Source organism: Ochotona princeps, chromosome 15 (assembly GCF_030435755.1).
Source record: "Ochotona princeps isolate mOchPri1 chromosome 15, mOchPri1.hap1, whole genome shotgun sequence".
NCBI lineage: Eukaryota > Metazoa > Chordata > Mammalia > Lagomorpha > Ochotonidae > Ochotona > Ochotona princeps.
Window position 1 is genome coordinate 1,853,136 of NC_080846.1, and position 17,816 is coordinate 1,870,951.

Sequence of the window (17,816 nt, forward strand, 5' to 3'; positions counted from 1 at the left end):
TTTAACCAGGAGAAAACCCTGCTTTCTGTTCTCAGTAGGCGTAAGCGATGTTCTGGCCAATGTTTAATCTCTTGAGAGCGAGATGGGATGTCCCTTCCTCACAGGTTGGTGGGAAGGAGCCTTGGGCAGCACGCCCAGCTGCCTGGGCTGGGCGCTGGAGGGCCAGCAGCCGGCCTCCCCCAGCCCCTGGTCACTGACCCCCGCAGTGTCCCCCGGGAGGGCCATGGGGGTCATGGCAGTGAGCGGGCAGGGGCTGCAGAGGCGCTTGGGTGTGAATGTGAAGTTAATTGGCTCCCACCTGGGGCACGGGGTGGTGGCAGGCTGCCCCCGGCTCCTCGCACCTGCTGGACAGTCAGTACATGCGGCCTTGCTCTATCTTTCTGCCTCTCAAATAAATCAGTGCAAGCAAACACCCTCACGATCACCATCCACTTTGGCTGCCATGTCTGGGGCATCTGTGGCAGGTGCTTGGGGCTGCCACGGTCACACTGGAAGGCGGTGGCGTAGGGGCTGAACGAGGCCCACACTTGTTCTCAGCCATCTGTGCGTCCTTCATTTTGGCCTGGGAGCCTTGCCATCATCCGAGAGTGGGGGTGGGGGTTGCATTTGTAGCTTGGGTGGGGAAGGGGGAAGTTGGACAGGCTCCCTGTGGCACTGCCAGCGTCAGTCTTGGGACTTAGCTGGCAGAGGTAGGCCCTAGGTGGGTTGCCAAGGGGCAGGGATCCCAGGTGCCAGTCTAGGGCCTCGGGCTTCTCACTGAAGCCTTCAAGCTGAGGAAGGATTCAGAATGTGTCATTCACAAGAGCATCTGAGAAGGCCTGGGGACGTCTTTGCTGTGACAGCCTGGGCACGGAGGCCACTGAGAGCCCAGGACCCTGCTTAGTGCCCCTGGAGCTGAGTATGGGCAAGTCCAGAGCCCCTTCCACGGGTACTGCTGGCCTCCTGACCCCCCAGGGAGCCCCTACTTCAGCACCCCACCCATAGCACTCCTAAAAAAGGAACAGGGGATCTCTGCTCAGCAAACAAATTTCTCCTTGCTTATTGAGTTGGGAAAGCAGGGCAGGCGGAGTCCCTGGTGGGTGCCAGTGGGTGCTGTTGAGGCCGGTGGGGAAGGGGCCCTTAGCTGACCCTCGGTCTGTGCCCGAGCTGTGCCATGGCCTCGTGGAGGCAAGCCTGATGTCTCCAGGGTTGAAAGGTACCTTGGTGACTCTACCTTGTCCATACCAGACCCCTTAACCTTTCCCAGCAGGGAAGGTTAGGTGTGCCTGGGAGCAGCTTCCTCCCCGAGGAGCGGCTCACACACAAGGCCAGTCCTCCTCAAGATCCAGTCCTGAGCTGAAGGTCACACGAGGTGCACCTGACCAGCTTCCAGCACTGTCCAGCAGTGCATGGGGTCATGTGGTTGGCCTCTTTCAGAACGCACCCATTGTTTGGAGACACGCCACACCATGATGCCCTGAGTCAGTCACTCCCCGTCTGTCCCTCTTGTCCCTGGCCAGGCCAGTCTCTGTCTGGGCACACCTGTCCCTTTCTTGTCTCTGTAGCTGTGGTGTGATTCACGCCCTCCTGTGTGACCCATGCCTCCCATGTGCCCATTGCCCTTCTATGTGCCCCATACCCTCCTGTGCTCTATGTGCCCTATGCCCTCCCGGGTGCACCATGTCCTCCAGGGTGCCCCATGTCCTCCAGTGTGTCCCATGCCTCCCACGTGCCCCATGCCCCCCCATGAGTTCCTGACTCCTGGCTTTAACAGCAGCCCGAGCCAGCTGATGTGGGGGTTTGAGGAGCCAACAGTGGGTGAGAGTTCTCTCTATATATATATCTTTGAAAACAAAACCTAAAAAACAACCCAGTGGTAGGTGTGGTCGGTCTGCTTCCCATGGAATGTTCCATTGGTGCTTACATGAGGGCAGGAGCGTGCAGTGAGCCAGCAGGGGTGCAGGAAAGGCGGCTGCACCTGCTGGGGGGCTCTGGGTCTCTGCCCTGGCTGACTGGCTGAGACTGGCTAAGGGGCTGGCCAGGGTGTGCTCCCCAAAACTGGTGTCAGCACCATTAAGTGTGGGGCTCTGGGCACGCTCAGGGTGGGTGCTGGACAGGCGCCATGTACTGGACAGCCTCTTGGTGGGCATTGGACAGGCTCAGGGTGGGTTCTGGGAGCCTGGCTCTGGTCCCCTCCCAAGGTCTATGACACCAGTAAGGAAGAGGGCATGAAGACTCCCATGCCCACCCCACAAGGGGCTCCATGGGAGGAGAAACCCAAAGCATGGGTCACTTGAAACCTCCCCTACCATCTTCTAGTGGGGAACCTGGCCTGGGGAGGACAGCTGGCATGGGCCACCTAGTGCCAGCCAGGCTGTGCAGGTGCCCTGGTACCCTGTGAGTTGGCAGTGAGGGGAAGCCACAGGTGTGTCATAACCCCATCATGAGCAGGTGCGAGTGTCGACAGGACACCTGATTAGCCGGAGACACTCCGCCCCGAGGGCTGCGTCCTTGGTTCCTGCGGCATGAGCCTAGGTCTTTAGAGGAAGCTTCTAGACTTGGCCTTTGTTGCCCATGGGTCACAGGCCTTGGGAAGGGATTCAAACCTGGTCCCTGCTGTCACCTCAGGAGACTCAGATGCCGCTGAGAGCCAGGCTGTGGATGGTGCCATGTGGCTGCTAGGGCCTCAGAGGGGCAGCACCCACGGGCTGGCACAGTCAGCCCCAGGTTGGCCAGTAGCTGTAGTTCCCTGGCACAAGACCACAGTTGCCTGCAGGTGATGCCCTGACTCTGAGGCGGTGCCAGGCATTGGTGGCAGCAGCCCCAGGAGGTGCCGCCCGCTTTCCCTGCTGCCTTTTCTGTGAACATAGAAGCAAACACCATCCTCTACTGAGACCAGACCGCTCGCTGCCTGCTGGGCTGCCAGGCACCGGGCGTGCTGCCCTTCAGCGCCTTGGGCCACCTGCAGCTGGGTCTGAGCTGGCAGGGAGGAGAAGCAGGCCCTGGGGTGTGGACGGGAGGCGATCCTCCTTGGGTTGGTGCTGTTTCAGCACAGCTCAGGCTGAGCCTATGGCCTGCAAGGAAATGGCACTTGGATGGATGGCAGGGATCAGGCCACATCCCCGACATTTAGTGCCAAGGGCTTTGTGGGGTCTGCGCCTTGCCCGAGATGTGGCCCATGCTCTGGACTGCCCACTGTAGGCTTCCCATGCTGGGGGCGGGTTGGATGGGGCGCCGCCTAGCCCAGGGCACACAGAGGAGGCCTGGGCTCTTAGCTTCACAACAGCACCTGGGGCCAGAACCAACACAGCAGCCATGTGTGATCTGAGATCAGACTGCCCTCCCCAACACTGTCACCAGGAAGCAGCAGCGCCTGCCCTGTGCTCATCCCAGGCCTTTGCCAAACTGGGCAGGAGGCTCACGGTGGCGGGGAGGTGTCGCCATGGGGAAGGCGGTGTAGGCCGTTCTGGGGTGACGTAAGGACAGTGTGGGGGTGAGCTGAGAGGGCAGAGCCCAAGCGTTTCTGGCTGCACCTTTGCCCTCAGCTGTGGCCTGTGCCCATGACCTTTGCCATTGTCATCCCTGGAGGTGCAGGGGTCGGCGGCCTGGGGGACATCTGCATCACTGTGTGGCCTTTGCTATCCCCAGCTCCGGGCCTCTCCTTTGTCCAGCCTGAAGCTCAGCCCCCACCCTCCCGGGCCCCAGCTGTGGCCCCGTCCTGAGCTTCCCGAACCTGGTGAGACTCCCTGAACCCCGCCCTGCCACCCCCTGCACACACCGGAGGTGGCATTGCACAGGTCTGCTGTTTCCAGTGTGGTGTCGCTCACCAAGCTGGATGCCATCTAGGGCTGTTCCTAGAGGGGGTCTTTTGGGTTAGAATTTGCTTCCTTTGGGGCGTGGGACCCCCACATTCTGCCCGTCTTGTCTTACCAAGGTGGACACTGGGGCTGCGTCCACGTTTTGGCGCCCATGAGTGGTGCTGCCAGGAGTCTGGGTGTGGGCAGCCACATTCTGAAAATACAGCTGGGGGGTGCTGGGTGTGCAAGCAGATGGGGGAATTGGGGGGCTCCCAGGTGTCCCCTGAGCAGCTGTAAGGCCAGAGCGCGGCAGTCTCACTGGAGGCTGATGTGTCTCAGACCCCCTGCCCCAGGCAGCCGTGGGGTTGTGTGTCTGGGGTCCAGGTGGAAGCTGGAGTCAGGTGGTCATCCTGGGAGGAGGCAGTGGGGGGAGAGAAGCCAAGGGCATGGGCCATGGGGAGGCGAGGAGGAGGACACAGTGTCTCGATGCAGCAGCTGGCAAACTGGGCTGGCAAACCGGGAGATGGGAGGGGCAGGGATGCGAGGAGGACAGGGCTGTGGTCTTGACCTTGTGCTCCGGGGGTTGTTGGGGCCGTTTGCAGCAATCTGGAAAGAGAAGGGCAGAGGCAGTGGACAGTTCGGCTCCAAGCCAAGTTGCTGCCCTGAGAGAGGGCAGGGCTGTGGGGCCGTGGGCTGGTGCGGGCCTGCGTTCCCGAGGGTGCGTGTCCCCAGGAGCCATATAGCCATAGAGCAGGAGAGAGACCCAGAGAAGAGGGGCTGCTGCTGGCAGCAGAGGAGCCTCCCACCCACTGCCCATGGGGTGCAGAGGTGCAGGGGCCGGTGGGACTGAGGGGTCCCTTGAGGTTGTCCGCTGTGGAAGGGGTGGGGCAGGTGGGTGCTGGGGATGGAGGGGATGGTGAGGACCAGCCGTGGTAGCATCACCTGGCCCCAACTCCGTGGCACATGTCCTGGCCAGCCCTGCCAGGAGGAGTTGCTGATCACAAAGACCCGGAGGTTGCCCAGTGGTTCCAGTCCTGAGGGTTCAGCATTGAGGCCCCGGTAGGGCAGCCAGGACGCTGAGCGCTTACTTCTGGGGCAGCAGAACATTTAAGGTTTGGTTGTGGCAAAGGCCGAGGCGAGAATGCCACAGTGGAAGGACACGGGCCAGGTGGGCTGCGTTGGCTATAGGACAGCTCCGTGCCTGGGGCAGAGCAGTCCTGGCTCACGAGGTGCCCCGGTGTCCCACTTGCGAGGATGCTGAGCCCCTGGGCAGGTCTCTGGGGTCTGCAGATCCCGTCTTGTCTGGGACAAAGGCACGGGGGTGGGGCACGGTCAGTGCCTGGGAACACATCAGTGTTGGCTACCAAGGGCAGTGAGATCTGAGTTCTGTGCCATCTCATGCTGTGTCCCACCTGGTGCTGGTGAGAATCCAGCCTGGATTCAGGGTGTCATCATGCTCTTTGTGCTGTTTGTGTGCGGGGAGGGTCAGGCTCACAGCTCGCTGACCTCCACCCTGGATGTCCCAACTCTCCGCCGGGCCCGGCATGGCCTAGTCTGGGCGCTGGGAACCAACACATTTTTCCCCACAGAGCCTGGCTGTCCCCAGCATGGCTCCCCAGTGTGGCCCTCCCAGCGTGGCTATTTCCAGTGTGGTCTCCCTGTGTGGCCTCCCCAGCACGGCCCCCCAGTGTGGTCCTCCCAGCCTGGCTGTCCCCAGCGTGGCCTCCCTGTGTGGTGTGCTCAGCGTGACCTCCCTAGAGTGTCATTTGGTTGCCACAAGGAAGGAGGCAGAACTTTGCATTCTTGTTACGGCTGGGCCAGGAGGCTCAGGGTCCCTCACAACATCCGGGGTTGAAGTGGCCCCATGGGTCTTGGGGAGGAACAGGTGCGACCTGCAGGTGGGATGGCGCAGACGGTGCCGTCCTGGCGGCTGGGCCCTGCAGTGACTGCCGGCTCCCCGCCTGCGCTTCCTCATTCCTGCCCGGCTACACCCCGAGGTGTATGAGCACAGGTGCCGGCTGCTGTTGACTCTGTTTTCTCCTTTTGTTCTGTGGAAGCTGCAGACAGAGGTGTGTGCACCGAGGGCCTCGGGGCTTAGACTAGGGCTGGGGGTGCATTTGGCAGGTGTGGCAGTTCCAGGCACTTAGGGGGACGGTAGGGGACAGTGAGTGGGTGCTCGGTGCTCACTGGGGTGATCCCAGGGACTCTGTGGCCCCCGGAATTCCCAGGGCTCTGCTCAGGCCTCATCTGTGTTCCTGAGGTCTCTGTTTTTCTCACCTGTTGCTGGAGGGTCCCTGGGGTGTGATAATGAGCTGGTGGGAGTAGTGGCGCTTTCCGTAGGCAGAAGGTGCTCTCTCTGTGGTCCGCAGGACGGCTGCGGCTCCCACGCACTCGGGGAAGGCCTGGTCTCAGTGTGCTGCTGCTCTGCCTGCCTGGTTCCAAGGTGGCGCCTGAGTTTTGTCACCTAGCAGAGTGCTCTGGGAGAACCATGCAGCCCCTCCCCAGACCTAGGGTCCCCAGGGCCTCAACGGGGTGGACCTCCAGCCTGCTCTTGTGTGCAGTCCTGTGAAGCAGTGTGCTGGGTAGAGAGGCCACCACATTGACGTAGCTCACGTGGGACAGCCCAGGTTGGGCTTGCTGGCAGGCGAGATTGGGGTGGGCAGGGGGCATTGGGGTGGACTGCAGGAAAGCAGCAGGAGGCCCACGGTGGCCTGGGTGGGCAGGGAATGCGTGTCCGAGACTGGACCTGGACGGGGCCAGCGCAGGCGTCCGAGTGACCCAAGTCTCCTTGTGCCCCCAGACGGCATCCACAGTGTCACGGCGCTCTGCACGCTCCGCGTCACCATAATCACGGACGACATGCTGACCAACAGCATCACCGTGCGGCTGGAGAACATGTGGCAGGAGCGCTTCCTCTCCCCGCTGCTGGCCCTCTTCGTGGAGGGCGTGGCCACTGTGCTGTCCACCACCAAGGACGACGTCTTCGTCTTCAACATCCAGAACGACACGGACGGCAGCGGCAACATCCTCAACGTGAGCTTCTCAGCGCTGCTGCCGGGTGCCGGCCGCGGCCGCTTCTTCCCGTCGGAGGAGCTGCAGGAGCACATCTATCTGAACCGCTCGCTGCTCACCACCATCTCCGCCCAGCGCGTGCTGCCCTTCGACGACAACATCTGCCTGCGGGAGCCCTGTGAGAACTACATGAAGTGCGTGTCGGTGCTGAGGTTCGACAGCTCCGCACCCTTCATCAACTCCACCAGCGTGCTCTTCCGGCCCATCCACCCCATCAACGGCCTGCGCTGCCGCTGCCCGCCCGGCTTCACCGGCGACTACTGTGAGACCGAGATCGACCTCTGCTACTCCAGCCCCTGCGGTGCCAACGGCCGCTGCCGCAGCCGCGAGGGGGGCTACACCTGCGAGTGCTTCGAGGACTTCACAGGTGAGGGGCCTGGGCGTGCCCGCGCCTTGCACACACACACACACACACACGCACGCGCGCAGTGTAGGAGGGTGGCCCCTGCATCGCCTCCATCCATGATGGGGGCAGTGGATAAAGGACAGGTGCAGTGTCCAGGGGGTCGGCTTCTGGAACCTGAGAGAATCTTAGACCTGGCTCCGCCTTCAGCCAAGCTCACGTTTGCACAACACGCTTAAGTCACCTTCAAGTTTTTAAAGATCCGTTTTGTTTATTTGTTGAAAAGGCAGAGTAACAGGGAGAGAGGGAGGGAGTGGGATCCACCATACACTGGTTTACTCTCCTAATGGCCACAGTCACCATGAGGCCAGGCTGGAGCCGGGAGCCAGGAGCTTCTTCCCGGTCCCTCACGTGGGCACAGGCACCCCAAGCACTTGAGCCGTCCGCCGCTGCTCTCCCAGGCCCTAAGCAGGGAGCTGGATTGGAAGTGGAGCAGCTGGGACAAGAACCGGCACCCATGTGGGATGCTGGTGTTGCAACCAAGCAGCTTAACTTGTAGGGCCCTGACGCCGGGGTGGCTTTGAAAAGGATATACCTTTGTTCCAGATTTCCTAATGTGATCACATAGGCACAGTCTCGGAGCCTCCACTGCGCGGGTGTTGGAACACGAGGCCCTTTGAACATGTGTCCCTTCGCGACATCCTGATTGGCTCCATGTGCAGGCAGTGGCGGTTTCTAGAGTCTCCCCAAGAATGTGCGGAAACGCAGTTCCCGGCCACAAACCCCAAATTCCCGGCCACAAAGCTTGCTCTGTTCTTTGATGGCCTGCCGTGCGTCGTGCAGGCTTGGTTGGAAAGCCGGAGGTTGGCGGCCCGGCGGGGAGTGCTCCCGTCTTTTGGGAAGCTCTCTGGGGGATTAGGCGGTGCCTGAGTCATACTGGAGATAACGCGGGGAGATTCCTCGGCAGCCAGGCCCTTGGTTCATGTGTTTAATATAAACACCCAGGAAATCATTAACTGCCCATGTGGGAGTTTTATCCGGCACATAGCACGCGTTTATTGAGCTTACGACAGCTTACAGCAAGGGCTGCGGGCATTAGCAGGCATTTACCAGGCAGGAAGATGGGTGAGCCTGCAGCTGGCGCATTGAGAGCGGCAGGATGTGTGTGCAAAGGTCTGGGGAGGGAGCCGGTGCCAGCACGGGGGTGGGGCACGGTCAGGTGTTCCCATGGTAGCTGATGGCCTCTTGGTCCTGTCCACATCTGGACGTCTCCCGCTTGTCCCGCATCACCCAGTGTTGCTCCTCGATTCCTGGCTGCCCTGGGCTTGCTGGGACAACAGGAAGGGAGGTGTGGGCAGCCTGCCCGGCTGGCCACTCTCCTCAGCCCTGCCCTGCTCCGGGCTGCCTTGCCCACCACACACTCATGGCCGTCCCCTTTCTTACTTCGCATCTGCCTCTGTGGAAAGCCCCCTCCCTGCTCCAGGCACCCCCCACCCTGGTATCCCCACCTCTTTGTGCTCCAGGGAGCCAACAAGCCGAAGTCTTCACATATTGACCAGTGCACAGCAAGTCGGCTCTCCTGCCTGGGACCTGTGCGCTTGGCCGTGGGAGTACTCCAGGGCCCCCACTGACGGGGGCATCGTGCCCTGGTGGAGTGAGCCACGTTGGACCACAGTGCATCTCAGGGGGCAACATCAGCACCTAAGCTCTCAGGTTTCCTCTGGGTTGCCAGAGTCATTTCTGGAAGAACAGTGTCTGGTGGGAACGGGAGACTCTGTCATCGCCCACGGGGACCCTGAAACCCGGTGAATCTCGGGCCCGTCCGCACCCCTCTGAGACAGGGCTCATTACGGGTCACGACGGATGAGTTTCACGCAGTTCCTCTTTCTCCCTGGCTCCCTTTGAAGCCCCCGTCTCCCTGCCGGGAGGTAATGGCGCTCACGGGTACGCGATGACAACAGTGCTGTCGTCACACGGGTTTTGTTACCTGCTCCGTGGTAAGCCGAGCTCCAGGCCCTGTGAGGTTGGAGTTGGCCCAAGCCACTGGCCGCCGCATGCCCCCTGTTTCCTGCGCCGCTGGCCAGGAGGCACAGGAGACCTGGCTGTGACCAGGGGCGGAACGCATCAATTAGCTTCAGGAAGAGCCCCCTACCAGCTTTCCTGTGTGACCCTGGAACATTCGGGGCTCACAGGAGGCGCTCAGGCTGCAGGACATGGGGCTCCCTGTGTCTCCGCAGGAAGCAGAGGGGGACCCCCTATCCCGGCTCCCAGCCCCCAGCTCGCCCTGAGAAGACAGCTCCATGGGGCGGTGACTGGGTCTGCCATGCCCAGTGTCTGGAACACTTGAGGGTTGGGTGGCTTCGATGGGCCTGGGGCGCTGTCTATTTCTTTCCAAAATTGGCACAGGCAAATGGCCGACGGCAGGTGTCTCCTGCCCGCCTGCACCCCCTCCCTGCCTGTGTGGGCATCACCGTTTGGACTTCCGCCAAGCTCCCAGAGGATATGGCCCGGGCCCTACTAGTCTGGACGCTGCCCTGTCCTGCCCCGAGTCCTCGCTCAGCAGCTGCTGGCCCCTCTACTGTGTCCCCTTTGGTGCCTGTCATCCATGTGCCTCTCTCCCCCTGCCCAGGAAGATTCCGGAAGGGTTCCTGGCCTCAGAAGGTGGCCAGCTGTGGCTCCTTCCCTTGCCGCTTCCTGGTGCTCATGCTGTGCCCGGGTGTCCGCTCCTGGCTGGCCCTGTCCTCAGTAGCCACGTGTCTCCATCCGGTTCTCTGCTCGCTGGTGCTGCTTGGTCAGCAGCCTCAGCCTCCTGCATCTGGTGCTCTGTCCCCACCCAGGCGTGCAGTGGGCATCTCCCTGCTGGCACTCTGGGTCCTTGCCCCTAACCCCTTGGGGCATGGTGGGTGCCCCTGCCTCCAGCCAGCCTTCCTCACTGCCGCGTGTCCTGTTATTTTTCACCTTTGTGTGAGGGCAGCTCTTCATTGGTCTTCCTGCCTCCCATGAGTCCCGTCAGGGCCAGGCGTGGGTCTTCCCTGGGTGCCCACCACCGTGCCCTGGTGCTCAGAGTCCCAGTTCCCAGGTGGGACAGGCTGTTTGTCCTGTGTGAGGCCTGCCCCCGGCACTACTCCAGGGCCAAGGACCTTCTGTGTAGGTTCAAGTCCAGCAAAACTTCTCAAGGAACTTTTGCTCACCTGTGGGACAAGATGGGGAATTCTGTCCCTTCGCTGGTTCTGCTGTAAGCACGTGTGTTCCGTGACCACGGCATGTCTTCCATCGCCAAGGGGCACATGGGCATTCCTCAGAACATGGAAAATGCGTGGTGTGGAGAATCTGTGTGTAGTGTTCAGGAAAAAATTGTAGCAAAATGAACTTATCTTTTTATTTACTTGAAAGGCAGTGGTAGTTAGAGAAGGACAGAGAAAGATCTTTATTCCATCTGCTGGTTTGATTCCCGATGGCTGCAGTGGCCAGAGCTGGACCAGTACGGAGGTGGGAGCCAAGAGCTTCTTCTGGGTCTCCACTGTGGGTGAGGGGCTCAAGGACGTGGGCCGTCCGTCCTCTGCTGCCTAAAGCAGGGGAGCTGAATCGGAAGTGGAGGAGCCAGGACTCAAACCAGTGCCCGTGTGGGCCACGTGCTGCGCCCCCCTCTTTCATTCCATTTCCCATCCCTTTGGAGGCACCCCCAGTGATGGCTGAAGCCACAAATCCTACACTTCAGTGCTGGCGGCAGACGCTCAGGGTCGCCCTCCTGGGCTGCGCTGCTGGCTTGGCCGAGGGAGAAGTGCACCTTGCAGGGCTCACTGCCTTGGGATGCAGCCCCGCTTCCAAGTGTGCCCGGTGGAGCTGACTTTGTTGCTTAAAGCCCTCAGCACCACAGTTAAAGAGAAAGCCATTACACAGCCTGTAATTAACATCTCAAGGAAAGCAGCGGCAGAATCCTTGCTTAGGAAAACGCTCTTTTCAGAGACGCAGGATTACGCAGTGGTTTTTTTTTCCCCCTTATTTTTTTTCCTCTCCTCTCTGTTCTGTGCAGCCCAGGGGCTGTCTGCGCTCCACAGGGACGTTACCAGCTTCCTGTTACCTGTTTCCTGAGACCGAGGTGTGGGTAGATTGCCCCTGAGTTAGTTCTTTGCCCAGGAGCTGGGTTTTGCTGACGCAACTCGGCATCCAGGCCAGGCTGTGCAGGCATAGCCTGCTGGCCCTTGGTGACCGGGTGTCCGTGCGGCACCCCATGTTTCTCCGTCTTCCTCTGTTAATTTACATGGGCGCTGTTGGCAAATACCCTTAGCTGGGCAGCTGAAAGCAACAGGAATGAACTCAGTTCTGAGGAGAAAAGTCCCAACCCGAGGCAAAGGCATGCTGTGTGGGAGGCTCCTGCTGCCAGTCTGGGCCTCCAGGGGCCCGCTGCTTCTGCGCCCGAAGATCCATCACTGTGGCCCCTTCTTGCCCGTGAGCCGTCACCGTGGCCCTTTCCTGCCCGTGAGCTGTCACTGTGGCCCCTGTCCGTGAGCCGTCACCGTGGCCCTTTCCTGCCCGTGAGCTGTCACTGTGGCCCCTTCCTGCCCGTGAGCTGTCACTGTGGCCCCTGTCCGTGAGCCATCACCGTGGCCCTTTCCTGCCCGTGAGCTGTCACTGTGGCCCCTTCCTGCCCGTGAGCTGTCACTGTGGCCCCTGTCCGTGAGCCGTCACCGTGGCCCCTGTCGATGAGCCGTCACCATGGCTTCTACATGTGACCCCTCAGGACCCCAGTTTCTCTTGACCTTTTGATGAGTCCAGTCCCTGTGCTCGGGTCTGTCATGCTCCAAGATGCTGTCTGACATTGATTGCACCCGAGTTCCAATTAAGGCCTCGCTTGCTGGAGTTAGGAGGGACTGTGTGTCCCAGGGGAGGAACCTCACTCACCGCATCCGAGGGCTCCTGGTGTCTTCTTTGTTTAGACTGACAGATCTGAGAGGAGGAGTAACGGGAGGGTGAGAGAAGTTGATCTTCCCTCTGAACGGCCACAGTGGCTTGAGCTGAACCAGACTGCAGGCAGGAGCCAGGAGCAGCGTCTGGGTCTCCCATGTGGGACTGGGTTCATCTGCTGCCTTCCCAGTGCAGCAGTGGAGGCTGGATCGGAAGCGGAGGGTTCACAGGGGATGCCAGCGTTGTAGACGATCGACTCGCCCACCACACTGCAGCACCAGGGGCCAGGCTCTGTGCACCTCTCGGCTGGCTCTCGGTCAGCAAGGAACCCGAGCCCACACCGCAGTGTCTGCTGTGGTTGGAGAAGGGACTGGGGGACAGGTGCGCTGTGGCGGAAAACGAGTTCTGAGCTCCCATTCCCCCCAGGGGTGTCCTGGTCTATGCCACTGCGGGGGGTTGAGGTGGCTGGGGTGTGGGGGTGGGCTCTGGTAAGGGCCACCTGGGATGTACGTCTGGAGACCCCAGTGCCAGCTGCCCCTTCAGGAGCACGACGTGTGCCCCGGCAGGCGGGAGGGGCTCGCCCATGCCCTGTTCTGTCTCCCACCAACAGCCTCTGCTGTAGATTTCCTTATGTTTCTGGGGTTCAGGTCACGGAGTAGGCAGACCTGGCTCCTGCTGCTGCCTCCCCTCTCCCATGGCTCCTTGCCATGCCGTGCCCAGCCTCTGTACTGCCCACCCGCCCTCCTCCCCTGAAGCCCCATGCTGTCCAAGGCAGTCCACTTGGAGCCCCTGAGGGCCTTGGTGAAGGGCCTTCTCTGCCCCTACCCCACTGCACCCACCCCCACACAAGCCCCTCCCTGGCAGGGACTCGCAGCAGCCCCTCTAGCCGGCCCCTCTTCCCCAGGGTCAGGGGCTAGTTTTGTTCCCTCCTTCTGGTGGCAGGAGCTGGGGTTGGCGAGGTGGGGCTGGTGGGAGCTGGTCTGCCCTGCTGGGGTGGCTGCTTGGCCACGGACCATTGGGTGCCTCCAGCCGTTGCCCTGTCCAAGGAACTACCCCTCTCCTACAGGGAGGGAGGGGAGCCTGCGGTTGGTGTCTGCATTCCAGCCGAGTCCGGACTCGCTGCTGCTTTGGGATTGTTGGCTGGGTTCCCATGGACTGATAAGAGGTGGGCACGCCCTTCCCAGCTGTCGGCACTCAGCGGCCTCCGGCACTTGTCCTTGCTCGGTGGGACAAGGAGCCGGGCTCCCCTGTCTGTCACCCTCTGGGACATGTTCGGCCATATAGGGACTTAGCTGACAGTGGCCAGGGAAGGGGTGTGTCTCCTGGTCTCCCCAGCTCATCTGGGATGCTCAGGAGCCGGTCTGGGGACAGCACTGGTGCTGAAGGTGGGGCCCGGGCGGGGCTGGGCGGGATCCTAGGCTTTGCAGCGTTGGAGAGGCCCCTGTTACTCAGCTTCCGCAGCGCCCGGGGTCCCAGGCACATGTGCAGGTGGCTGCTCTGAGTGAGGCCCACTGGGTGGGTGGGAGCCATGGCCTCCGAGCTGGAATGTGCCTTTTCTTTGACAAGCCGGGTGTGTCTGTAGTTCTGGGAATTCGCTTCAGAGGTGGCAATGAAATCATCGCAGGAGGCTGACCTGGACAGGCTCTCAGAGCCTGTGGGCTTCCGGCTCCTCCTGCCCAGGGGCATGGTGCGGGCAGGGAGTGGGCAGGTGGCTGGGGCTGCCTTTCCTGAAAGCCAGGCCCCAAGTGGGAGGGCTGGGCTGCTGGCCTCGCTCAGGGAAGAGGTCCAGGTGCCAAGCCAGTTGCCAGAGGGTGAGAAAGTCAAACAAAGCCTGCGGCTCCCAGGGGGCGGTGTCTGCGGGAGGGGAGGAGCAGGCACCTGACACCAGCTGCTGCAAGACAGACAGAGGTGCCGCCAGGGAAACCGAGGCACAGGACAGTGCCCTTCCCCACAGCACTGATCTTGTGAGGGTGAACTGACCGTCGCTGTCTGGCCCCATCTGTCCGAGCTCAGGTGGACACGGGCAGACGTGGAGTTCACAGCTGCTCCCCACCCTGTGTGACCAGCTTCCAGGTGGATGGACCGCTGGGAGGTGGATGGGTAGTGGTGACCGGATGGAAGATGGGTCGCTGGGTACACGGGACTTGTATGAGTGAATGAATGAGTGGACGGATGGTGACGCTGGAGCGGTGGTAGCAGACGCAATGCTGAGGGAGTGAGTGGTGAGTGGAGGTCAGGGTGGGGAACGCGCAAATAGTTGGTCATTTCCAACATCTGCCTCTCCTTTGCAAGCTGCATTCCCCTCCTTCCCTCCTGTCCCGCGCTTGCTCTGCTTGGGACGCCTCCGCCAGCATCTTGGTAAGATGTAGCGTCTCCTTCAGGGGCCTGACGCTGGGTGACCTCTGAGCTCCAAGATCTTTGTCTTTAGGGCATGCGTCAGTGCATGCGACCATGCATGTGTGTGTGACCACCTGGGTGTGTGACCACGTGTGTGTGACCACGTGTGTGCATGTGACCACTGGGTGTGTGACCACCTGGGTGTGTGACCCTGTGTGTGCATGTGACCACCTGGATGTGTGACCGTGTGTGTGTGTGAGACCACTTGTGTGTGTGCATACCTGGTGTGTGTGTGTGTGTGCAAGGTGACCTATATGTGTGTGACAGCCTAAGGTGCATGTGTGTGGAGCTGACCTTGGGGTGAGTGTGGGGGTGGCCGGTGCCTTCGGGGCCTGTGCCAGTGTGCTGGGGTGTCTCCCCGCCGTGGCCCCCGCACCAGGCCACAACGTTCATCTTCGGCTCTGCTGCAACTTCAGGCTTCCAGGGCCCCGAGGCTTCCTGCTGGGGTCCCGCTTGTTGCCTTGGAAATTCTCGTTTTTCTAGTTCAGAGCCCTTAGCTATTTCTTACACTCGAAGGGAATTATCTTTTTATTTACTTAAAAACTTAAGTTGGCAAACCTTCAGCGCCCTGCCCTCCTCAGTGCTTGGGGTCTCACAGTTGAGACCCCCACCCCCACTCTGGGGCTGACTTCTCCCCTCCACTCCCCTGCTTCCCCTCTCCTCCCCTCTCCTCCCTTCTCCTCTCTCCTCCCCTCCCTCCCCTCCTGCTCCTTTCCCCTCCCCTCCCCTCCCCTCCCCTCCCCTCTCCTCCCCTCTCCTCCCTTCTCCTCCTTCCCCTCCCCTCCCCTCCCCTCTCCTCCCTCCCCTCCTGCTCCTTTCCCCTCCCCTCCCCTCTCCTCCCTTCTCCTCTCTCCTCCCCTCCCCTCCCCTCTCCTCCCTTCTCCTCTCTCCTCCCCTCCCTCCCCTCCCCTCTCCTCCCTCCCCTCCTGCTCCTTTCCCCTCCCCTCCCCTCCCCTCCCCTCCCCTCTCCTCCCTTCTCCTCCTTCCCCTCCCCTCCCCTCCCCTCCCCTCCCCTCCCCTCCCCTCCCCTCCGCTCCCCCTGCACCCCATCTCTCCCATCCTCCCTTCTCCCTGTCCCTCTTCTCCAAACCCCAGGATCAGTGCTGGCGGACAAGTTCTAAACTTTCTCAGCAGGCTCAGTGGAGGGGTCCACTTCTGCCTCTCACCCTCTGCGTGTGGCATCCTGGGCCTGGGCCCTGCCCCCTGTCAGCAGCACCATGGTGGGAGGCCCTCTGGCCACCTGTTTCTGTGTTCACAGACCCCAGCAGGCACACACGCCCCCACCTGTGACAGGCCGCTGTTGTTTAACCCCTGCCGAGCGGAGCCTTTCCAGGGCTCACCACGCTCCTTCGTCTGCATGGCTGGCGGCTTCCTCAGGCCTGTCTGCTGAGCTGCCTTCTGGGGTGTCTGGGTCCACGTGTCCACTGCTGTGACCCCTGGCAAGGCTGATCGTGAGAGTCCCTGGGGGAGGAAAGATGCAGGGCTCTCGGGGTCTGACCCAGAGTCACCTGGAGTAGGACTGTGGCAGTCAGCGTTGTCACATCCCACCTCTTCCCAAGTCCACCTTCAGCCTGCCCGGTCGCGAGCCTGAACGTGGCCATGGGGGACACAGCGGACACTGGGCACTGACCGTGGTCCCCCCTTCCCTGGGCTGGGCACTGTGTGTTTGCCAGCAGCACGGGGGACTTCAGGAGACCCTCCAGCCAGCTGTTTGTTCTGTGCTGTAAGCAAATTGGCATGAGTGGCTGAGCAGAGGGGCCTCGTGTGGAACCAGACAGCAAAGCTGCCAAGGGACCTGGCCAGAGCCTTTCCCGGCAGTTGGGAGCCATAGGGTGCACGGGGCTCATGCCCATGGCTCATGCCCATGGCTCATGCCCGTGGCTCATGCCCGTGGCAGAGGCGTGCTTGTCTGAGAATCAGCTCCCGGCAACTCTCTCTGGGCCCAGGACGGGAATTCTATAGGTTGTCATCTCCCAGCTGAGCACGGGCTGAGATGTTGGCATCTTGTGACTTTACGCCATGGTGTCCCCACCCTTGGGCCCTGCACACTGCAGGCGTCTGCAGGCCCTTGCTGGATGCCGGGCACTCTCAGACAGGGCCTGGTGAGTGATGGTGGGGACAGTGTGGGCCGGGGCCAGCGGTGGAGAGAGCAGAGGTCCTGATGCCTGAGCCTCTCAGGAGGCCATGGGCATTCCCAGGGGAGTGCTTGTCCTCCAAGCACTGGGAAGCCGCAGGCAGAGGCCAGAGAGAGCTGGCCAGGCTGCCACTGTCCCTGCTGGTGAGGGGCATGGCGGGGGGTGCTGCAGGTCCTCCCACTCCCTGCTTGGTCCTGCATAGCCTTGGAGGAAGGAGACAGAAGGCTGGCAGGCATTTAGGCCTGGGTCGGAGGCCTGTGGTCAGGAGGGTGGGCACTGGGGCCTGCCGCACAAGGCCAGCCTTTACACAGGAGGTATGGCTTAGAGGAGGGCATCGTGGAGACCAAGAAGGACAGTGCTGCCCGTCAGGACAAGAGGCCCAAGTGGAGATCACAGGGCGAGTGTTGGGGGGCTGAGGCCCAAGGAGGCAGACGGGGTGGCCCCCAGGCTCCAGGCTGCTCCGGATAGTGATGGGAAGGGAGTGCTGGGCTGCTCAGGCCTGGGCCCGCAGGGCTGTGTGGGTGACTTCTCCCCACACCTCTTCCCCAGCTGGTGGATCCTCTGCCCTCCCCCCCCCCCCCCGGGCCTGAGTGCTGCCAGCCAGGAGCAACCAGTGCTCTCTGCTACACCTGCCTGCCAGCTTCTCGGCTGGTCCCAGAATGGGGAGAGGGCACATTCCTGTTGTGGCAGTCTTAGGCACCTGCTGGGAGAGGGAGCAAGGGGGCACACACACACACACACACAGAGTGTGGGGAAGGAGGGCGGACTGAAAGAACAGTGCCTCTTGCAAAGCTTACACCAGCAGTGTCCTGCAGACTGCACTTGCCTTGCGACGTCCTCATTCAGTGAGACCTTTTACACCAATGGCCGGGGTTGGCGTTTGGCCCCGGGTTGAAGATGCCCCAGGCACCTGCTTCCCTTATGCGAGTGCTTGTGTTGCAGTTCTGTCTCCACTTCCAGTTCTAGCGTCCTGCTGCTGCACATCCGGGGGCCCCTGCTGCCCACCTGGGAGACCTGTGCAGCTCCGAACTCCTGGCTGTGACCTGGTCCAACCCTGGCTGTGTGAGCATTCAGGAAGATTCTCTTTGTCAGCCTCAGAGCTGCTGACCACTCATTGCGGAAACAGAAACTCCCAGGCGAGCGCTCCAAGCCAGCCTTTCCAGATGGGTTGGGGCAGGCTCCACGTGA

The 17,816-nt window shown here is 61.6% G+C and overlaps 1 protein-coding gene across 2 annotated transcripts in view; it reads left to right on the forward strand.

The window, feature by feature from the left end:
* Positions 1–17,816, forward strand: part of CELSR1 (cadherin EGF LAG seven-pass G-type receptor 1) — an 81,601-nt gene that overhangs the window by 21,060 nt on the left and 42,725 nt on the right. For both annotated transcript variants that reach the window (XM_058673609.1, XM_058673610.1), the window contains exon 2: positions 6,577–7,215. In XM_058673609.1, the coding sequence (XP_058529592.1) occupies positions 6,577–7,215 (639 nt within the window). The remainder of the gene's footprint in view (positions 1–6,576; positions 7,216–17,816) is intronic.